Source organism: Syngnathus floridae, chromosome 3 (genome assembly GCF_059516105.1).
Source record: "Syngnathus floridae isolate MCC-2025c chromosome 3, RoL_Sflo_1.0, whole genome shotgun sequence".
NCBI classification, from domain to species: Eukaryota; Metazoa; Chordata; class Actinopteri; order Syngnathiformes; family Syngnathidae; genus Syngnathus; species Syngnathus floridae.
The window spans coordinates 5,762,508-5,786,877 of record NC_142415.1 but is presented as its reverse complement, the minus strand read 5'-3'; the positions used below and the strand labels follow the sequence as shown (position 1 = coordinate 5,786,877).

At 41.1% G+C, this 24,370-nt stretch overlaps 1 protein-coding gene across 2 annotated transcripts in view; it reads right to left on the bottom strand.

The window, feature by feature from the left end:
* The window catches only part of LOC148400167 (multiple epidermal growth factor-like domains protein 11), a 125,399-nt gene that overhangs the window by 29,680 nt on the left and 71,349 nt on the right, over positions 1-24,370 (bottom strand). For both annotated transcript variants that reach the window (XM_088372289.1, XM_088372290.1), the window contains exons 6-13: positions 15,005-15,251; positions 14,483-14,603; positions 14,268-14,404; positions 4,802-5,014; positions 3,763-3,937; positions 2,182-2,302; positions 1,130-1,293; positions 930-1,032 (exon numbers count right to left, since the gene is read on the bottom strand). In XM_088372289.1, coding sequence (XP_088228415.1) covers positions 930-1,032; positions 1,130-1,293; positions 2,182-2,302; positions 3,763-3,937; positions 4,802-5,014; positions 14,268-14,404; positions 14,483-14,603; positions 15,005-15,251 — 1,281 coding nt within the window. The remainder of the gene's footprint in view (positions 1-929; positions 1,033-1,129; positions 1,294-2,181; positions 2,303-3,762; positions 3,938-4,801; positions 5,015-14,267; positions 14,405-14,482; positions 14,604-15,004; positions 15,252-24,370) is intronic.

The following is a 24,370-nucleotide window of genomic DNA, read 5'->3' as shown; positions in this document are numbered from 1 at the left end:
GGTAAACAGAGATTTTCCTTCACTGCAACAAACTGATACAGAGTCAGAATCACTGCAGATGGTCCATCTGTCGATCTCTATTCTTCTGCTTACGAGTGAACAAGACCCCACGATATTTGAACTCCTTCACTTGGGGGAGGACCTCAAGTTTCAAGTATTTCAGGGGTAATCTTGGCAATATATGGAGTAACATCGCTCTGTTGGACTGAAAAAACTCCTCATTGCCAACTTAACTTTCAGCAGGACTGGGTCGCCCTTGGGACCCAGAGAAGATCAAGCGGTAAAGATTGATGAATAGATGGATAGTGCACTATTTGTGATTCATACAGTACAACACAGCTGCCAATTAACATTTCTACCAAATTCACACTGCAGGTCTTTTTGGGTGAAATCAATTTTTCTGTGTGTAAGTGTTCACATTCCATTATAAATGGCCCTTGTGTATCTTGAGATTGCCAAACCTGTGGGTTGTTAGTGCACAAAATGTAAGTAGCGCTCCAACGGATCCAAAATATCAACATAAAGCTCTCAGTTGGTCCAAAAGCCAGCGCCATCAGGTTAGCTTGCTTAAGCCTGTTCTAATCATCCAATCCGTCCGGAATTACCATAATTTCTAGACTATAAAACGCACCCGAGTATAAACTGCACCAGCTAAAATTAGGAGAAAATTCTCTTTTGTTCATGAATAAACCGTACTGGACTATAAGCCGCAGGTATTTTAATTTTTAATTTCCTTATATTAGAGTATATGCACAAATCATACAATATCATACAAATTATGAAAAATCCATAGGTAAACCGCACTGGAGTATAAGCCACAGGGTTCAAAGCTTGTGCAAAAGGTAGAGGCTTATAGTCCGGAAAATACGGTACTCCAGTCTTCACTAGACTGGTGACTATAAACTTATAGTATATTTTATGTCTCTTACCTGTCCAACCTGCGACACAACGACAGGCACCAGTTATTGGATCACACCCATCAGCATTCGCACAGTCACATCTCTCTTTGCAGCCCAGGCCATATGATCCCTCCTAGAAGCCAGGAAGCAAATGGATGATAATTTGACTTCACTAGAGTGTTTAAAAAAAGAAGGAAAAAAAAAAGATTCAGGATTCCATGATCACTAACATGACACGGTATGTCACACAATGCATCCCTCCAGCCTGGAGAGCAGGTGCATGTTCCATTAACAGGGTCACAGGCTGCCCCGTTTTCGCACTGACAGATCTGATTGCAGGTTAGACCCCAGTTTCCACTGGAGCATGGGATGGAGCAGTCAACTCCCTGCCAACCTGGACACAGAACCCAAACTATTAGTTACCTAACACTGTTTGGCATCTGAATCTTTAAGAGAGATTGATAAACATTCGAGTAGTGTCAATAATTAACATTTATACTCATAACAACTCAAGGAGAAACTCAGCACCCCTGAGAGCCATTTGCCATTTTTTTCTTTTCAGTGGGATTGAACTGTCACCCTCGGGTTCCAAAGCCCAAGTCCTTAAAGTAACTTTATTTAACATATGACACCTGTCGATTATTAGAACACAAACAAACAATATTTAATCTATGAGTATACAGTAGTATTGTTTCTGAATGTTGACAAATATCTGGCAGGGGTTTGTAAGCTTTTGTCTCATTGGCTGCATTCTCTTTTCTGCTCCATTGCCATCCAAAGCCACAAACCAGACACTTGTTTTCCTGATCTTATTGTTATGAAGAGACAATTGTACTAAAATTACTTTCACAACTTTATCTTTAAATATTCCAGCACGCCTGCGACAGATAATGGGAAGGATGGATGGATATTATTTACGCGAGACCAAATAATCTCCTAATTTAATAAATGCCACATGACATGAGGTTAAAATCTGGATGAAGTAACAGACTATTAATTTATTGTTCGGTAGGAAATTAAATGTATGCCTAACCTTAAAATGTTGGTGTTTTCCCCCCCTTAACTTTTACTAGACCATCAAAAAAAAATCAGAAATACCCCACACGTGTGCGTTCATTTTATAACATTCTGCTTTTGTTTCTTTCTATAATAAAATAAAATGTGATAACTAAAATCAGTTATCCATCAAGATTTGTTCATGGTGGCATCTGGTATTTAACCCTCTGGTAAGCATCAAGATGTAAAGAAGGGACAATAATGACCACAAAAAAAGGCTACCGACCTTCTCCGCAGATGCATGAGCCATCGACGTGTGAGCATGATATCTCATTGTGACAGAAACACGACGATGTGCAGTTGGTCCCATACACGCCTGCAGGACAGACAATAGAGCAGTCCTCCCCCTGCAAAAATGAAAATCAGCAGTGAAGAGGGCAAATATGTGGAAGCTTACGCAGCAGGATACAGTCATTGATTTATTCATTTTCTATCATTCATCTATCCTACTCATGGTCCCAGAGAAGCTTAAAGTTATCCCCTCTGACATTGGAGTGAGTTGAGGACCTCACTTTGGCATGATCACCAGTCAATAACATGGCACAAACTGTAACGTACACATTTTTGCAATGCTGGGGGATGTAAGAGTACCTGTACTAAACAGCTTTTGAGCACGACAGAACATGTAAACGCTGGGTTCAACACTGTGATGTACTGCTTTACTCAATTCACTGTATAATATATAACAGGGGTCTCAAACTCCAGTCCTCGGGGGCCGCATTCCTACATGTTTTCTAAGTTTCCCTCGTTAAACATCCCTGATTCAATTATGCGGCCCCCGAGGACTGGAGTTTGAGACCCCTGATATATAATATATTACTGTAATGTATTGAAAGACCTATATTCAACTAACTGAGGTTTCGCGACTTCTTTGAAAGCAAGCAGTAGTGAAGTATATTGAACCACAATCGAAGGTTTGGATTGTGGTGATTGGTGCTTGATGAAGAAATGACTTTCATCCTGTGCCCACACATTGTCAGCTTTGTTGACAAAAACAAAACATTAATTCATTCATCTTTGGAACCGCTTAACCTAAAAGGAAAACATTTAAACCATAAAACATGATTCTGGTATTAAAACGTGTTCAAGGGAGTGCATAGCACAAATAACTGCAGTTAAATTTGATCTCAACCAACAACTGCTTTGTATGGGCAGCGGCCACCACTGATGGGAAAGGCAAGGCTTGCCAACACCAGCAGGAGCAATTTTTGGAAGGACGATTCTTTTTACTGTTTTAGTTAAAATCGGCATTTAGACGGAAATAAAAATAACATAGTATACTACATATAATTGTGGCTTTGGATGAAAAACGGTGGTCTTCAATTGATGGCTGGAAATGACAAAAACAAGCATGCAACAAAAATAGCCACTCTCCTTCACACTTGCACCTTCATCAAAAAAATTGAATAGCTGACAAGGAGCGAACATAGAGTCCATCACCCACTGGGAACCTGGTTGTTGCCTTGCTGAGTGCGCAAAAAAACAGCTCTCGAGGGAAGGAAATCTATTTATTTCCATCCATCCATTTTCAACACCACTTACCCTGTTCAGGGTTGCGGGGGGGGGGGGGGGGGGGGGGGGGGGGGGGCTACACCCTGATTTGGTCGGCAGCCAGTTACAGGGCACAAACAACCAATCACACCCACCCGAACACTGCCACTGACCGGGACTCGATTCCACGCTGCCCGCACGATATACGTAGCATATTGCATGATAGGACGTGTCCAAATGTTTGACTGGTACTGTATGGGGCCTTTAGAGTGAGCTCCTTATGAATGTAGTATTTCTTTTAAACCTCTGCACTTACTATATATCCTGGAGCACACATGCATGTTCCAGTGACGCCGTGACAGTCGGCTCCATTAGCACAGTCACACACTTCTTTGCAGCCTTCACCGTAGTAACCTGCCGGACAAGTCTCGTTGCAGAACAGTCCAGTCCATCCTGCAGCACATGCGCATTCGCCTGACAATGGGTGGCAGCTAGACGCAAGAACAGAAGGAAAGAAATAAAAACACATTACAAATTGTAGAGCTATACTATGGTAATAAAAACTTTGATTATTTGTGAGATATTCCTTTTATAACATATCAATAATGCATTTTTTCTTCTTTATATAATGTTGTTTTGGTTAACATACAGTAACTCAGCCAATCAAATTTCTGGCTCTCAGTTTCCCTTCAGTCCTGTCAGTGTCCTTGAACAAGTTATTCCTGATACAGCATCACTGAAAGCACAAAGTTCCCTGGAGGCTTTGTCACCCTGTTCATCAAATTTCTTTTTTTTCCTTATCATAATGGCTTTCCTATTATCTACAGAAACTGTTGAATTGAGATGACTTGCTGTTCATCACAGAATATTAGATTGAATCACTACATTCTGGACTACGTTTACAATACAATTTTTTTCAACACTCCTGGTAGGAACGCCTGTAAAAAACAGTTGCTGCATTTAAAAAGCTTCATAAACAATTGTATAGTATATACACCTAAATTGCATTAACCCCGAAAGCGTGTTGTATAGAAAGTCTTGTTTTTTTTAGAAAGGCACAGAATAGAATAGAAATGTTTTTAGGCAGCCAAAGGGGTCCTTTGTTACGTTAATTTAAGTCTTTAAATAGGTCACGGAAATTTATCAAATCGCTAGCGCTAAGGTTTACACGCTAGTAATTTAGCTTTGTGCAGTCCTTATATAATCCATTTAAAATACTACTTGAAAATGTACTAATGATGAAAAACATTGGAGTCCATGACCAAACCGCGTTGGGCAGAAAGTCACGTAGGATTTGAAGCAAGCAAAATCGAGATTTAGGTGTATTGGGAGCCTTGACTTGACTTTTTCATCACCTGAGTGTGTTTGCCATTTTGCAGGGGCACTCCTTGTCACAGAGGAGTCCATATATTCCAGCTGGACAGAAGCGGTCTTGGCAGCTTGGACCCTTGAATCCCTCATTGCAAAGACAGGCTCCGTTGATGTGGTAGCATTCCGCCCCATTCTTGCAGTCGCATTTATGGGCACACTGAGGCCCGTAAGTGCTGACTGGACATTCATCCTCGCACCTGTGGTCACATAAATTAAGGGACACTAAATTGGTCAAAGAGCAGACAAAAAATATTCTAGTTATTCATAAGTAGAATAAGTAGTAGTCACTTATTCATAGGGTCATTCATAAGTGACCTAGAGCGTGTCTGCGTTGACTTTGGGAAAGAGGTGTGTGGTATACCATGGACTCACTTGTCAATCACAGGGCACACAAAGACAATTCTCATTCACAGCAGGGCACACAGACAATTCTCATTCACACCTATGGGCATGTTAAGGTGGTCAATTTATACATGTTTTTGGATTGCGGGAGCACCTGGAGAATATGCAAACTCCACACAGAAGTGAGACCACGAATTACATATTTTGTAATTCATGCAGCAAAATTGTATCAAATAAATTTCATTTGTAGTCCACTGGTGGAGTGACACTGTACAGAGGCCAGCCAATGGACCTACTTGACAGACATGAGATCAAAATGAAGATAATGCGCATATTGCTCCCCCGGCGTTTAGTTGAAACTTAAATATGATGCTAATCTTACTTTGAAATGTATTTCATAAGGAGGGGGTCAAGGTTTCATCCACATTTACCAAGTTTCTTTTAGCTCTCATAAATTGTACGATTAACCACATTCAAATAGTTTTAAAGCCGAAGGGACACACAATATGCTGGCAACGTCAGCAGCACTCAAGGTCAGAGCTTACAAAGTGACTCTATGGACAGGAAGGTGCATGAGTGAACTCTGGCTAGTGAATTACATGGATCAGACAAATCTATTTCACAAAATACAGGTCTAAATATTATATATATATATACATAAATATATATACATACTGTATGTATAAAATATGTATGATTTGTTTATTAGGGTCACAATGTTGTGACCTTTGTTAATACTATAACATTACTAAAATTTTAACTTTTAGGCCTTTACTTTAGGGAGTTTGGTGACTTGCACTCAGAGCATGGAGGATGGTTAGACTGGGTGTTAGTAAGAGATTTACTGACATTTTCCTAAAGGCCAACACACCCCTGATGTTAGTAACTTCTTATTGTACGACCTCATTGTACAAAGTTTTGACTTTATATGGAGTACGTGTGCTTGCTTGTGCAGTAATGCACAACAATCAACCGAATTTGTGGAGGAATGGGTCCACAAACTGCCACATTTTCTTGTGGAACCAGATAAAGCACGAGATGTGTGGTTTTGTTCCCCTTTGTTAACTGTTTAGCCTGAGTTAATTGATCCGCTCTTCACATGAAATAAAAAACAACACAACATCCTTGAAAGAGTTAATGGGACACAAACGAGAGAGAAAATAAGATAAAAACTACCCCCATTAATGTTTATGACTTCTGATTAATTGTGAAACATTCCATTTTTAATTTACTCTTGAAGACACAGCAGGTCGTTGCGAGTAAATCGTTTTAAATCTCACGTGTGTGCTGGAGCCTATAACAGCGTTCTTGGAGTGGTAGGTTACCTATATAGGGCACATCTTGACAAACAACCATTCTCACTCACAATAATACCTATAGACAATTTGGAGTGGTCAATCAACCTACCATATTATCTTTGGAATGTGGAAGGGAACCAGAGTACCCAAGAGAAACCCATGCAAGCATGGGGAGAACATGCAGAGCTGGAATCGAACCCTGAAGCTCTGAACTGTGACGTGGATGTGCTAAGCAGTGCCCCATCATACCATCCTGATAGAACATTGCTTATGCTAATTGAAAGCCAAGTTACATGCTCCACACGTTTGCTATTTGAAACCACTGAGAAATAGACAAATCACTCAATTAAATTGTCTTAGTAAGGATATCTGTTGAGTATCATGTTCACATCACGTTAACTTACTTGAAACCCTTATCTTTGCTAATTCCATTACAACGTGGACAGGGTGGAAGAGAACTCACTCAGGGAATTATTCCGTGTGGTTTAATTTACCTGTCTGGCCTGAAATAAATGGATGTAATATGAGAGTAACGGTGGAAAGAGTGAAAAAAGATGGTGAGGACAACAGAGGGAGATATGAAGCTTCAAAATGGCTCTTTCAGTTAGTGAGATGATGGAAGAACAGTAAACTCTTGATATCAATATACGAGTTACTAAAAAAAAAAGTAAAATCATTCAACAAAGGGAATGCTGAGAAATGCTTTTCTCAAACACCAAGTACTAATAAGGAGCCTGCGCTCCCGCACCACCAGACTTGCCAACAGCTTCTTTCTCCAGGCTGTTAGGGCCCTGAACTCGCTACCCCCTTCTGCGTAGCGTGTGGCACTGTTGCGCTATTTTCGGGAATGTCTGCTGTACGCGCACTTGCTCCTTTTTTTTCTGCTCCTCTTATTTATTTATTTATTGTTGTGTTATTTATTCATTATTTATTCAGCACGCTTTTGTTATACTTGTTTACTTGTTTGTCTGTTGTGAGCCATGTCTTGTCACCGTGGGATAGGGGGGAACGAAATTTCGGTTTCTTTGTGTGTCTTTGGCATGTGGAGAAATTGACAATAAAGCTCCTTCCACTCAGCTGACGAGTTTATGAAATTTTTTGCTCAAAAGATTGAGTCCATTAGGGACGAGATCAAGAATACCATGCCAATCGCTCCGCTGGTTACTAGCGCTGGGGATCATGCAATAACCCTCTCAAATTTTGATAGCGTGTCCCTTGAAATGCTTACAAAATTGGTTATTACGGCTAAACAAACAACATGTTTACTCGACCCGCTTCCAGCCAAACTACTTAAAGAATTATTTCCAATTTTAGGACCGTCCGTCTTAAATATAATCAATCTGTCTGTTTCCTCTGGGATAGTGCCAATAGCCTTTAAAACCGCTATTATTAAACCACTACTTAAGCGAGCAAATCTTGACCCGGACTGTCTCAGTAATTATAGGCCAGTTTCAAACCTCCCATTCATAGCAAAACTTCTCGAAAAAGTAGTAGCGCAGCAGCTTATTGATTACATGGTCGCTAATAATCGATATGACTCCTTTCAGTCTGGTTTTAGAGCTAATCATTCTACAGAGACAGCACTTGCTAAAGTGACTAATGATCTCCTCATAGCTATGGATTCAAATACGTCGTCTGTATTGTTACTACTCGATCTTAGTGCTGCCTTTGACACTGTAGACTTTGATATTTTATTAGGGCGTCTTAAAAGTTGTGTTGGTATCTCAGGGTCAGCACTCAGCTGGTTCAATTCCTATCTATCAGGCAGGACGCACCGAGTGGTCCATGGTAATACGTCCTCTGAGCTTTATAATGTTACGTGTGGTGTTCCACAGGGATCGGTACTCGGACCGATTTTATTTAATATTTATATGATTCCGCTTGGGGACATAATACGTAAATATAATATTAGCTTTCAATGCTACGCGGATGACACCCAATTATATATGCCGTTATCGATGACAGATCCACGGGACTGTTGTAATCTCGAGGCGTGCCTTGCGGAGATCAAGCAATGGATGTCTCTCAACTTCCTTCGTCTTAACCCAGATAAAACTGAGATGTTGATAATTAGTCCTACTCGTTATCAACACTTATTTAAGGAAACCACTATAACTATAGATAACCGGACTATCACTCAGAGTGATACGGTAACTAATCTCGGGGTAATATTTGACCAAACGCTCTCCTTTCAAAAACACATTAAGAATATAACCAGGATTGCGTTTTTTCACCTTCGTAATATTGCTAAGATTCGTCCTATCCTCTCGACCGGGGATGCGGAAACCATTATACATGCGTTCGTTACGTCGCGCCTGGACTACTGTAATGTATTATTCTCTGGTCTTCCTAAGTCCAGTATCAAAAGTCTACAGTTAGTGCAAAATGCCGCTGCGAGGATGCTCTCACGGTCAAGAAAATTTGATCACATTACCCCAATATTAGCCAAATTACATTGGCTCCCGGTCCATTTAAGATGTGACTTCAAGGTTCTTCTACTAACCTATAAATCACTGCATGGCTTAGCGCCTTCATATCTCGTCGACCTAGTCGTTCCTTATGTTCCGTCTCGTAACCTTCGTTCGCAAAACGCTAGTCTTTTAGTTATACCGAGGGCCAAGAAAATGTCTGCAGGGTCTAGAGCATTCTCTATTCGGGCTCCAGAGCTTTGGAATGCCCTACCAATGGATATTAGAACTACTACCTCAGTAGAAACATTTAAGACACGTTTAAAGACACATTTCTATGAGATGGCCTTTAACTAACTTGTGATGGCCGATTTGGCCGGAGTTTGTTTTGTTCTCTCTGCCCACCCCCTCCCCGGCTGGGGCTTTAGGTGGCTCAAAAGCTGATCGCGGCTAGCTGGATTCTCGGGGACCAATTCAAGATGAAGGAACTGCAGCTCAACCCCCTTGAAGACACGGCCAGGACAACCGAGGGCACCTCCGACATCCATTTTTTCATTGATTTTCATATTATGTATTACTTGTGCACTCTCTGCATCCATTATAACCTGGTGATCCTGAAAGGGGGATCCTTCCATCTGTGGTCCCTTCTCAAGGTTTCTCATTTTCCCCTGGCAGGGGTTTTTTGAGTTTTTCCTTGCCCTTTTGGGAGCTTATGATCAGGGGATGCTTTGAGAATAATTGTCAATTTTTGGCTATGTGAAGCCCTTTGAGACTGTTTGTGATTTAGGGCTATACAAATAAACTTGACTTGACTTGACTTGACAATAAAGCTGACTTTGACTTTGACTTGACTTTGACTTTGACTAATAAATGAATTGATGACTATTCCTGGTTCCTATATTGCATCATATTATAGCAGTCTCAAGACTGCATGCAAATGTGCCCCCTGGAGAATATGGGCAGGCTCCATCTTAAAGTCAGAGTATGGGTAATCTCCACTTTGAGGCAATTTATGGCATCATAACAATATTAATTAATGGATAAATGTATTAAACTTTCTCACCAAGGCAAATACATGTATGAATACAATAAATTAGGTAAAGACATTAACTCATCAGCTGGGAGAAGGTCCCATTTGATTATTACTCTATCTTAGGATGTGTATAATCAACGCATATTTTTATTTCAGGCCTCCTTCATTCAGAGTTGACAATGTAAGTTTGTGGTGATGCGGTTTGAACTGCATCGTATGTGGCCTGTGAGACCAACACGAGAGCGGAAGTCTCTACTGCACATGAAGCAGATGTGGCTGGTTGCAGTGGGGTCTCTTTGTATGTTCTCTTATCGCTTGGCTCTCTTTTTTTAATGGCCTAGTGTGTGAACTTGTCTTCACACCCCTTCAGCTGGTGGTGGAACAGGCAGAGTGTCACGAATGGAATGGAGCCGGGTGACCAAATGCAGCTTGGACCAGGGTTTATTGGGGGAAAAGACGCGGACCGAAACCATGACAACATATACACAAGGAAACAAAACGAGACGCGCCGTGACACAGAGGGCTCCAAGTTTCTTAGGCTATGCAACATTGGTGGTCGGCAGAAATGGCACCTTCAAAGAAATTCTTCAAGCTTTGCTCCATAATGCACCTTGGTAGTGTCAATGCGCGGCTTCTCAAGTGGCTTGGCACGATAGAGTTGCTTTGGTGTCAGGCGGATCTTGCAGCATCTCAGTGAACAGCAGTGTGCGCTATGGTAGATGCGGGCGAGAAGCATCTGTTTGAGGCTTGTGCGCCTGGTGATGATCATGTCGAGCTGGTGCCAGTGTTTGGGGTGAGGATGCCGCCAGGACTTTCTGTGTTGGGGCTTCGTCTGGAAGAACGTCCAACAAATTGGTATAAAATCCATCTTTTGCCTCAGGTGTAGAAGTCAGGCACTAACGAGAGTGAATGGACCAGCAGAGGTGTGCAGACAGAGAGTAAGCAGTTGTTCCCATCCTTTCAACCATCTTCAGCAAGGTGAACTCGAAAGGGACTCAGAGTCCGTTGGATTGTGAGGACGTTCCAACAAGCCAGTTGTTCCAACATGGTCTCATACTTTTTGTTTTTTTGGCTGGTGCAGATGTTGCGGTCTGCTTGTCATCTGTCACCTAAACCCCATGCATCCAATGAAGAAGGCAGACCATGGAGGGACAGCAGGGTATTGGCCAGGGGCTGCCCAGTTTGGGCGGGTAGTCGCTCTCCAATGAGATGTGAATATCTTTCCCACCATCAGAAGCAACCCCTGGCGCCATGCGCTACGCCAATCAAGCATTATAACTGGTAGACTGCTGCTTCCCGTGTTGGTTCAATGGTGTGAAGCAAAACTCTAGTGTCCTCTCCAGGTGCAGGCTAGAGCATGGGGGATATGGAGGACCACCGGTTGCCTAGTTAGCACGACCTCCCTCCCCTCTCCATTGTGATGGTTGGCCCAAGGGGAATGCCGGGCCCATACAGTTTGGAACTATCGACATCGCAGGAGTTGCCAGAGCGGAATGGCAGGCAACCCCAAACTGCCTATAGGACTCAAGCTCTAGATTTTTCCTCAAGGTTAACTTGTGAAGCCAATGATCTAAGGAGATGTTGCTGCAAGGCATCAGTTATTTTTTTTAACAAGAGTTTTCCTTCTCTGCATGCGACACATACCACAGGGTTACATGGTACCAATGCATAATAATGTGACACTAAGAATAATAGTGACTGTGTATTAAGGGTCAGCTTAAAGCTGCATTAAATAAATGCTGGTAAAAAGCCAATCAACAAATCTATATATAATAGGTTAGTGTATGACAAATAGAATCCTACTGCTTTTAAAGGCCTATTAGACAACTTCTAGTTTTCATTGGTTATCGCGGCGCCAAATAGACAAAAGTGGTATAGCATTTTGCCTGAAGTCGACACATTTAATGCAGTGTTGTGAATGTCTCAGCTCTTGTCTGCCTGCATTTGGACTGAATTACATTTCTGTTTCCAGTGGCTGTGTGAAGGATGAATAGTGATGAGATGATGAATCTAATTGTGTGTAAATAATATCCTATAATGATGTTGACAATAAACGTTTAACTTTGGTTTTATAGTCCCCCCGCCTCACACACACACCACTCGTCAAATGTGAGACATGATAGACCCAATAAACAGCCTAAAAACAAACAAACAAACAAACAAACAAACAAACAAACAAACAAACAAACAAACAAACAAACAGGTGGGAATTCCATCCCAGACGACACCCTTTTTGCGGATGAAGGACGAAGGAAGGGAAAGTTAAAAAAAGGACGGTCTGTGGCTGGCCGGAAGTGTTTTTTTGTACGTCTGTGTAATTGTTCCTATTGGGTCAAGTGCAGTCTAACAACCTTGTTTTTTTGGGGAGTATTCAACTTCTTGTTTCATTATTATTACTTTTTTATGGCTTTATTAAAAAAGGAGAGTAACACATTTTAAAAGTCCCCAATGATCATCGTCACACACACATCTGGGTGTGGTGAAATTTGTCCTCTGCATTTAACCCATCCCCATGTGATTTTGATCCATCCCCTGGGGGAGAGGGGAGCAGTGAGCAGCAGCGGTGCCGCGCTCGGGAATCATTTGGTGATCTAACCCCCCAATTCCAACCCTTAATGCTGAGTGCCAAGCAGGGAGGCAATGGGTCCCATTTTTATAGTCTTTGGTATGACCCGGCCGGGGTTTGAACCCACACCCTTCCAGTCTCGGGGCGGACACTCACTACTAGGCCACTGAGCTAAATGTAAATGTTTATTACTACAAAAATGAAAAAAAAAAACCAGTTTGCCCCAGAGGGAACAGCTTTAGAATGCCCACCGTATAACATCTTGTACAACATTGCAATGATGGACTGGATTTGATTCTACCTTAGGCTACAATGCAGAGTGAGATCCTTGCAGAAGTACCGTATTGGCCCGAATATAAGACGATGTTTTTTGCATTGAAATAAGACCGAAAAAGTGGGGGTCGTCTTACATTCGGGGTCTAGACCAGTGGTTCTTAACCTTGTTGGAGGTACCAAACCCCACCAGTTTCATATGCGCATTCACCGAACCCCTCGTTCGTGAATTATTTTTTTTTGTTAAATTCTAGACATATATTTTTTTTACTGGTGCACAAAATGAGCCATGTATGAACATCATCATCATCAAAGAACAAAACCAACACAATGCATGAACTCACAACAAATTACATACTGGTAAATCAGTATTTACACAATAAATCAGGTTTGTTCGGACCTCCTCAGTGGAAGCTCTGTCGAACCCCTGAGACCGACTCACCGAACCCCTAGGGTTCGATCGAACCCAGGTTAAGAACCACTGGTCTAGACATTATACCCATTCACTTGTGCGCACTGGTAAATTAAAGGTTGCTGGTATTGACTGAGTATGTTGCTGTGATTGTGTGCGTCTTTGACACAAAGTGAGTAGGTACATTTCATTGTTGCTACTGTCCACTGTTGTGCCGTTTGTCCGATCGCGGTTTGCTTCGTGTGCGTGCCGTTTGATTGACAGCTCCAAGCCAACCCCCTATACGATCCTCAGGCTCTCCAACAATAGCAGTAGCAGTTTGCATTATTTTATTGCAATGTTTTTCATTTTTCAGATTTGTTTCAAGACTACAGTTACAGTTAGACTTCACTTTGATGGTTAATGGAGTTATTGCAATTTTGTTGTTTTATCACAGTAGATTGGTTTATTTACATTTCAAAAACCAGAAGCCATTCATTTACAAATGTGATTGCACTTTAGTTTACATATTTAAATGTTCAGACATTAAGATATGATAGACAGTTTTTGCATGATTTGAATGAGACAAAATAACATGCGTTTTCTCTCGAATATATTGTTATAATCATTTTTTCAAATGTAATTATTTTCTGTATAAAAATTAAATTTGGTGTTTAAAGAGTCTTTTTTCAAACTTCAGTCTTGAAAAGGGGGTTGTCTTATAATAAGGGTCATCTTATATTCGGCCGAATACGGTAAGTCTTTTTAAACTTAAAACTTGCACCGTTGTTGCAGGTGTTGTGACAGCTTGTGGAGGAGGAATGCGGAAGTGACAGAATGACAGTGACAAAGAGACAATATGACACAGGAGACTCCCCACTTCACGTTGCCGTGAATCCCTTGATAGACACAAGTACAAATTCTGTGCAATTGAATGTATGTCAATGTACTGATGTTGTCATGTCACTTTTCACGATAACATGTCGGAGTTCCTTACAAATAACTTCAAAGAAAAGAAAATACTAATTAAACTTTGTCAATGTGTGTAGTGGATTTATGTTATTCCCAAAAGTAATTTGTACTAAATGTTAGATCATCTTTTAACATACGTCATCTTTTTGTCTGTTAATGTCCTGTACCTTTCTCCAATGTAGCCAGAAGTGCATTGGCACTGGCCGCTGATGTGATCACACAGGCCTCCATTACGACACGTGCACTCCAGGGAGCAATTGATGCCGAATGAGCCAAACTGACACGGCTGTGCGCACACAGGACCCTGAGAAAGGAAGACAAAACCTTACACTGGTTAATGCGGAATTTTTGTCTAAAACAAAGGGTGCAAAATTCATCATACCACCCAACCAGCAGGACAGGAGCATGCGCCAGTCACATGATGGCACGTTCCGCCATTCTGACAGGGACAGCGCTGCTCGCACAGGAGGCCATGCTTCCCTGGTGGACAAGGGTCCTCGCAACTGGACCCAAAGAACATTGCTACATTTTACAAACTAGTATGTTAGATGTGAAATGTAAAAATTGAATTTTGAAATACAGTATTGTAAAGTGATTAATTTTAGACTGGTCATTTCATATTGATATTTAGTGAATAAATATATCACGCAGATGCAAACACAGTTGTTAGGATAGCAACACACGAGGCAGAGTAGTATGAATTACCTGTAAAAATTGTAATATGTTATACGTACTATTGATTAGTGATTCAGTACAGAGTCCACAACACAGAAAACAATTGAATAATTTAGTATATTACTAAATACGATAAAGTGAAAGGAGTCAGAATACTTTCTGAATGTACAGCAAGTCAAATCAAGCAGAATCCTGTTAAAGGCATTCACAACAATGACGAGCAACCTACAATGCCCCAGTGTATCCGGGTCCACAGAAGCACTCGCCACTTTCGTGGTGGCATGTTGCACCGTTTAGGCATTGGCACTCGAGCAGACAGTCCTTGCCATAGAAGTTGTGCTCACACGGCTCCTCGCAACGCCAGCCCTGGTAGCCATCTGTGCAGACGCAGGCTCCCGTGATTGGGTTACATTTGGCCCCGTTCCGACACTGACAGCGATTAGTGCAGCGGGGACCCCAGAAGTCACTTTCACAGGCTAGAGAAACACAAAGTAGTGGGGAAATCAACACATTATTTATTACTGAACATTCATCAATATTTGTGGTCTCAATCAAAAAAAGCCTGTGAATATTAACAATAATTAAAAAACGCTTTGGGGCAATAAATGCATGCTTTCATGTATAAATCAAATACTGGAGGATTTGAGACGTATAGGTGAGGAGCTCAAGAAAATAATCCCGAAGGAATGGATAATTTCAAGCTAAATTAAAAAATTGCCGTTACAAACAAACATACGTACGTATATGATATACGTACGAATCTGTTACCACTGACTCGCATTCGTCTCGGGACGAAGAAGAGAGTAACAACTGGGTTTGAGAGGAGGTTGGCAATAAATGAAGTCCAGCTCTAAGCCAAAACCAAGCTGTTAGGGTTTTTCAGATTATCCTTATCGTATGATTATGTTGGAATGCAACCGGTAATAAATAAGATAGCTTGTCCCATCCTACACAAGGTCGTAAATATGATATGTTTTGACTAGAAGACAAGGGCTTCCTATTCAGCCTACTCTTACCCCCACTCTGTTTCTCTTAATAAATATGCCCTTGCAGGAAGGAGAGTTTAGACTTCATTCCTTCAACGAGTGAACTCTCCGCCTGCAGGTGTCTAAAAGGACTTACTTGTCTCCCGTGTGGTTCTTGCAAAATAAGTGAGAGTGAGCAAATCTCTGACACAAGCACAACGCAAATACACAAAATACGGGCAGCGAGTGACACCCAAATTGACAAACAATCGAAACAAAAAAAAACCCAATACATTGGTTACTCATTCTGTAAGAAAAACTCAAAGCATACAAATACGAATGGTACTGTACATAATATAGAGTTGTCCTTTGATTTCTATATCTAGGATTGAAGGACAACCTTGCATGGGTGGCAGACGAAAACTTCTTAGTGATCACCAAGAACAAGAGATCTGTCACATTGAGACAGATCCGCACTGCCATCATTGAAGAAAATGCCATTTTCCAAAATACCAACTCCATAAGCATCTCCACAATAGACTGGAAATTGAAGAAGCATCACATGACCATGAAACAAATTTATAGGTTACCCTTTGAAAGGAACTCTGATAGAGTGAAAGAGCTACGGTACCAGTTTGTAGAAGTAAGTCAGTTAGTGCTTGTTTATTGTCATAACCTTAACTGTAGATACTGTAAGCAGTGGTTCCTTAACTTTTTTGGCTTCTGTTCCCCCTTTACCTGATTTCAGATTCCCAAGTATTTGTTTTACTGTATCTGACATTAATATTTTAGCTAAAAATTGCAGCAGTACAGTAGCCTACCGTAATACGTACTAGCAAGTACTACTGTAATACATACTAACATTTCAGTGCAGTAAATGTTCAGTATTTCCCTCTCCTTTCTGTCAAATACCCCCTGCAGTACAGGAGGGCGAGGATGGCCATGACAGTGATCATAAGTGAGGGGCGGCGGAGGGGGAGCAGGCGGGTGAGCAGGAGGGGGAGGACAGCGACCAGTAAAGAGTTGCTATAGTGTTTTCTGTAAACTGCAGATTTATTTACAGTGCACTGTAGGCCACATTAATTTGCTTGTTTTTTGTTTATGTCTTGATATTGCAGTATATGTGTGCTGTGTATATTTTTCTTTTCCTTCGACAATACTATTCTGCATGAAAGTTACATACTTCAAAGTACCATAATTGCCGGACTATAAACCGCACCGGATTATAAACCGCACCAGCTAAAATTCAGGGATATTTTAGTTTTTTTCTTACATAAGCCGCACCGGACTATAAGCCGCACGTGCACACAAGTTTTTTTACAAAGAAAGACAGCACATAGAAAGCCTTTTTAATAACATACTTTCTAAACATTGCCTGTGACGCAGCAGTAGTACCGCAGCAACGTGGAAGTGTGCACGCGAGTTATTAGCAAAGAAAGACTGGACACAGAAAGTTTTTTTAAAGCTTTAATAACATACCTTAACATTTCTTTCCAAACACTGCCTGTGACGCGGCAGTAATACCGCAGTAACACGGAAGTAACAGCAAAGTCAATGAGACGCGGCGGTAACACAGCAGCAACACGGGAGCACAGCACTAACAGGGCTGGTTTAAAAAAACATACCAGTAAAAGTAAAAAAAGAGCCGTCTTCATCTTCCTCCTGTGCACTGAAACCATCAAAGTCTTCCTCCTTAGTGTCCGAGTGGCCTCACACTTTCTCAGTCTCTCTTTCGTCGTCGCTTTTATGCATTTCTTCGAGTGTGAAGAGGGTCTGTTCATGCTAATCTTATTCATGCACGAAGCGCTAAATTACATTAAACTAGCGAGCGACACGTATAGCTTAAAAGCGGCATCATATGCATTTCTTTTGTCCCCCATAATGACGGTTTGTGTATAAAAGCTTCCTGTCTTTGTGTGAATGCGGGTGTGTGCGTGATGCGAGAGACGATCAAAACACAAACTAGCGCGTCTTCTTCGGCGCATTATCTCTTCTTCGTCTGTCTCGCTCTTGCTTCCTGCTAGAGCTCCCCCTGGAGACCGGAGGCCGTAAAAATCCATAAGTACGCTCCAGAGTAGACACAAGATAATGTCAGCAACATCGACTTCCTTTGGGTTAAAAGCGGCATCATATGCATTTCTTTTGGCCCCCATGATGATGGTTTGTGTATAAAGGCTTCCTTTCCGTAATGTCCGTCTTGATCGCGTTCTGCGTGATGCGCGAAATGTAAACACGAACTAACACGTCTTCTTTGGCGCATTATCTATTCTTTGACTACCTCGCTCTTGCTCTTGGAGGCCGTAAAAATCCATAAGTACGCCGCGCCGCCGTTTAAGGTTCAAAGTAACCTTCTGAATAAAATGCATTAAAAGTTCACCTTCATTACAACTTGTTTTTGGTGAGCAAAATGTCAGAAGAATTGAATTTAAATGCTGATTGATTGGGTTTTAATACAATGCAGATGGTCCAAACAGCGCGACTGCTTTGTGTAATCTCTGAGTGACATGGCAGAGTAAGAGAAAGGGTTTAGAGCACAGGTGTCAAACTCAAGGCCCGGGGGCCAGATACGGCCCGCCACATCATTCTATGTGGCTCGCGAAGACAAATTGTGCATCAAATTCGTGTGTCATTACTAGAATTGCAAATTGTCTTCACTTTTAATAATATCTTTTTTTTTAAATATTTGACCAGTTTTTACTCGTCTGATTTGAAAACGAGTTATATGTCAGTTTGTTTTGTAGCTTTTACTGTATATAATAGTGTTAAGAGTAAAAGTGATCAAGTCATCACAAAAATCACGAAAAAAATCTTATATAAGCCGCATCTGACTATAAGCCGCAGGGTCCAAAAGTTTGGAAAAAAGTCACGGCTTATAGTCCGGAAATTATGGTATTTGAGTGAATAAACATGGTTGGTATGACTGTATTTTGTGTGTGATGTCAAAGCTTTGAGGCCACTTGAGATCTTGCTGTGTAACTTCTTTTCCTTCAGTTTTATACACTATTGTATTCTGTTAGGTAGTGACAAAACATGTTAATATTTTGACTTGTAGTGCTCACACAATGCCAAAAGGATGATGCATTTTGGGGGCACTGACTATTTGAATGAGAAAGAAACCGCATTTTGACACATGGGTGAACTGTTTTTGGAGAGATATGAGCTTTTGCTGGTGAACCATGGTGTTTTGCTGGACCATCCAGTTTAGTTTTGCAAAACATACTAAAGAGTGCTGAAATGAGCCAAGGCAATTGAGAAGAATCTTTGCCATTTGGGTGGCACTGACTGTTTACATGGGAAAGGAATCAGGTCTGAAGCATGGGTGAACAGTTTTGGGAGAGATGTACTTTTGCAGGTTAGCTGTAGTGTTGTGCTGAACTGTAAGAATGTTATGCCAAATGATCTTAGAGTTTTGAGAATGTAATTTCTGTTTCAAGAAATGCCAAACCAATAGAGAAAAACTGTAATACAGTATACACATTACTATTCTGAGTGGTGTAGAATAATTTTTTGTAGCCGCTCCATGCAAAAAGTGTAGTTCTCATAAAATGTATGCGAGACTCTTAGCAGTTCAATCAACTAAGCTGCTGATGTTTGTTTACACAATTGCACGCATGCACACCTACATACAAACATCAGATAGTCAATTGTGTCTACCCTATTTGTTATTTTAAAGTGTGACTAGCGATATCACGATAATCAACCATTTTGAAAAATGTAAAATAACTAAAAGGAAATCAGTTGGTTATTCAGCCATGTTTTTGCCACCTCTTGTGTTGCATATCTTCAACGCAAATACCGTAATTTTCGGACTATGAGTCGCGTTTTTTTTCATAGTTTGGGTGGGGGGGCGACTTATACTCAGGAGCGACTTATATGTGAATTTTTTCGCAAATTTTCAAAATTCAAAAATCCGTGATGTAGTGAAACCGCGATAAACGAACCGCGATGTAGCAAGGGATTACTGTCATTTGACCTGCAAGTGACGTCAGCAGCGCGGCGGTTGTTTACATAAGGACAAAGGATTCTATCACGGGATGACGAAGATGACGAAGGGCCCCACATTTGAAGGATTTAATGATTTGGAGTGACACAAGGTCTGAAAAACTTATTTATGTTATAGTTATTTGATATATTTTATTTCGTGTAGCAACTTGTATATGTTTTTACCATTACAGTTCAGTAGTTGTTGGCTCGTTGAACTCTTGTTTTGTTAAATAAAGAGCCGTTTACCAAACCCACGTGTTTCCTGGTAACGCTACAATATAGTTGTATACTAGATCTGTGCGGCGCACACCTTGTTGACATAAAGGACGAGGAATTGGATCGATGGATGTAATGATTAGGAGTGACACAGATGGTTTGATAATATTGTTGTTATGTGACAGTTATTTGAAATATACTTTATATATCGTTATATGGGTCTGTGGAATAATTAGAAATGCAACTTACGAGTCCGACGTCAGCGGCGCATATGTGGCACATACGCGGCATTGTTTACATAAAGGAAGATTGATGGATTTAATGAATTGGAGTGACACAGATGGTTTGATAAACGTGTTATTTATGTAATACTCTTTTGAATAACTCTGAATGTTACTCAGGCCTGTTCTCAGCTCCTCGTTTGTGTATATGTCACGTTAGCACACCGTATCGTTTAGCCTGTTGTTGCTGGTTCATGTCTGTTCTTGGTGTTGGATTTTGACAAATAAATTTGCCCCAAAAGTGCGACTTATACTCCGGTGTGACTTGTGTATGTTTTTTTTCACTGTATTGTGCATTTTATGGCTGGTGCAACTTATACTCCGGTGCGACTTATAGTCCGAAAATTACGGTACTACTGGTGAGACAAAAAACATGAAAGTACCGTAAATTAATAGGATAGAACAGATTGAAGATGTGATTTTATAATGCAGACAGTCTTAGTTTTTAATCACACATGCTACTTCAGGTTCTGATAATGTTTTTCTCTTTACCTTCTAGATATTCATACTCAGCACTCGATGAACTTTTAAAACTATAGTTAGTCTCTGGGTTAGTGCTTCAGTGAGAATAATGCTTGGTCTAAAGACATTGAAGCCTTTTCTGAAATGTTCACAACTCACTGCTCTCAGAAGATTAATCACACACAACTGGTTTGAAACCTTGCTTCGAAACACAGAAGAACCATTTGGCCACATTATGCTCTTACCGAGCGGGGATACAAAACTGAAAAGACCCTGAAAGCTTTTTATGTATTGAAGAGAGAGCAAAAGCAATATGTACATATTTTTTGTAGTTTATACGAACTTATATACTTTTTATAGTTTTATACTTTTCATTTCAATCAATGTGTAAATAAATCACTCCTGTCAATCAATGTGTAAATATTCCTGTTAATTTATCATGTCAATCAATGTGTAAATACTCTTATTAATTTATACAAACATAGTTGCTCCATCAGAGCACAGACACAGCACACAGAGGTGGTAATTTTCCATAACATATAAGGCCCAGCTCAGTAACTTCATGACAAATAGATACAAAATATTCAGTAGATAACAAGACATTCAGGTGATAACAGAACAGATGTCTATCTAATAAGGACTTTTTTCCTTCTTTCTTTCTTCCTCCCTTCTCTTCCTTATTCCTGCTTGTGGACACAATAACACCTTTTGACCGGAACTATGACGTTGTTTTTTCATCTGCTGAAGTGCCATGTGTACTGACTGCCGTAAAACAACCCAAGATATCACAAATAAAGAACCAACTGTTACTCCACATCTTTGTTTTCCATCTTGAACAAAACGCAACAGTATGTTCATCACATAGCTAATTCTCCCATTCTTTGTGTTCATGAGCTTAGGAACAGTAAATGTTCTGAGCCAAATGGAACAAATCGTGGCAAAATGAAGACATAAAAAATAACATGCGCCTCAATCAAGGTTCTGGAGTCTAACCTTTGGACAGTGGAACACTGGTTAGCACGTTGGCCTCACAGTTTGAAGGTGCAGGGTTCAATATTGGCTCTGGCCTTCCTGTTTGCATGTTCTCCTTGTGCCTGTGTGGATTTTTGCCGGGTTCTCCGGTTTCCTCCCAAATTCCCAAAAAAACATGCATGGTAGGACAATTGACCACTCCAAATTCTCCATAATTGTGATTGTGAGTGTGAATGCTTGTTTAACTAAGTCTATGTGAGCGGTTCAGGGTGTACCCCACCTATCGCTCAAAGACCCCTGGTATAATCTCAAACATGCCTGTGACCCATGTGGCTATAAGCGGTTCAAAAAATGGATGGATGGATGGATGGATGGATGGATGGATGGATGGATGGATGGATGGATGGATGGATGGATGGATGGATGGATGGATGGATGGATGGATGGATGGGTATTGACCAATGAGTTTTTTTTGGAATTGAACAATCAAAACTAGTCGAAAACACTTTTAAGTCTGCAACGCTTGTTTATTGGGTTTTCTTTACTCTTGAGGAATCCTGCAACCTTGAGAGATTTAGATGAATGTGAATACCACCTTGATTCTCCCATAAAATTTGTCTGGAACCTGAGCAATCTTGTTTTAATAAGTTCAGCTGCTGCGTTTTTGCTATAAAATAAAATTAGCATTGATTATGTTGTAATAAATAGGACAAATGTAGGTATAACACTTTAATAGGCATCTTCTCTTTAGCATATCTCATTTAAATTCAAATTCATTTGAGGCTGGTATGAATCAGAATTTGTAGGTCTTGACTAGTGGAGATATTAAGTATTAAAAATCTTACTGCACAATGTTGAATAATCTGTGGTACGAAAAGGTTGTCAATTACTTTCCTGCTATACAACATATAGGCAAAGCAGCACTCCTCAGAAGGGAGTTAACACACAGAGAGTTTGAACGCCAAGCACCTTAGCCAAAGATCTCATGGAACTGTGCTGAAACACACCAAATAGGGATGAGCAGCATTGTACGTATTATATTGAATATTTGGACAGAGCGCAGAATAAACTGGAAAAGAAGCAGCATCATACAATTCTCTATTTCCTCCCATTTTTTACACAACTATTTCTCCGAGCTTCTTTTTTTTTTATCATCTTCTGTCTCCTTCTCAGTGAGGGGAATACTCTTTATTACACTTAGCTCAGGAGCAAGCATCGTCAAATACAAAGCCTCAATTATTCAGTAGCAATGAGTCAAAATCAAATGACTAATGATTTTGATCAAGAGGAGTTTGCTGGCACTAAGCAGAACTTTTTTTCCCAAGTAAATTAAGAACAGAATAATACCCTTTGGCAAGCCTTATTCAGTAAGTCTGTCCCGTCAGTACGGTGATTTGTTCTCCGCCAGCATCACGCTGAGCACGGGGGCCCCCCAGGGCTTCACCCTGCTGACAACCGCATAGTGAAGTTTGCTGACGACACGACTCTGGTGGGTCTCATCACGAAGGGCGACGAGACTCGGTACAGGTCGGAAGTTGACCTTCTGACCACGTGGTGCAGGGACAACAACCTCCTGCTGAACGTCAATAAGACCAAGGAAATCATTGTTGACTTCCGGAAGGGGCACACAACACACCTGCCGCTGATCATCGACGGTGCTGTGGTGGAGAGGGTGAGCTGCACCAAGTTCCTGGGGGTGCACATCAGTGAGGACCTCTCCTGGTCCGCTAACACCTCGTCACTGGCAAAGAAAGCTCAGCGCCGCCTGTACTTCCTGCGGAAGCTCAGGCGTGCATGTGCTCCTCAGGCAGTCCTGTCTACATTCTACCGTGGCACCATTGAGAGCGTCCTCACCAGTTGCATCGCTGTCTGGGGTGGTAACTGCACTGAACAGAACTTGAAGGCCCTGCAGCGCATAGTGAATACGGCTGGTAAGATTATTGGTGCTTCGCTCCCCTCCCTGAAGGACATTTACACCTCCCATCTCGCCCGCAAGGCAACCTCGATTGCCAGAGATGTGAGTCACCCGGCTCACTCTTTGTTTGACCTTCTGCCCTCTGGGAAGAGGTACAGGAGCCTGCGCTCCCGCACCACCAGACTCGCCAACAGCTTCTTTCTCCAGGCTGTTAGGGCCCTGAACTCGCTACCCCCTTCTGCGTAGCGTGCGGCACTGTTGCGCTATTTTCGGGAATGTCTGCTGTACGCGCACTTGCTCCTTTTTTTTCTCCTGCTCCTCTTATTTATTTATTTATTTATTTATTGTTGTGTTATTTATTCATTATTTATTCAGCACGCTTTTGTTATACTTGTTTACTTGTTTGTCTGTTGTGAGCCATGTCTTGTCACTGTGGGATAGGGGGGAACGAAATTTCGGTTTCTTTGTGTGTCTTTGGCATGTGGAGAAATTGACAATAAAGCTGACTTTGACTTTGACTTTGACTTTGACTTCTGGCATGTGCAATATGTGCAGCCAAATGGGATAGCAACAAAGGTGAAAAATATATGGGGCAAAAAAGTATCTATTCAGCCACCAATTGTACAAGTTCTCCCACCTGAAAGATGAGAGATGCCTATAATTTTCATCGTAGGTACACTTGAACTATGAGAGACAAAATTTATTTTCAAATTATGGTGGAAAATAAGTATTTGGTCAATAATGACCTCGATCTGGGGCTCTACGCAAGATCTCACTCCATGGGGTCAAAATGATCACAA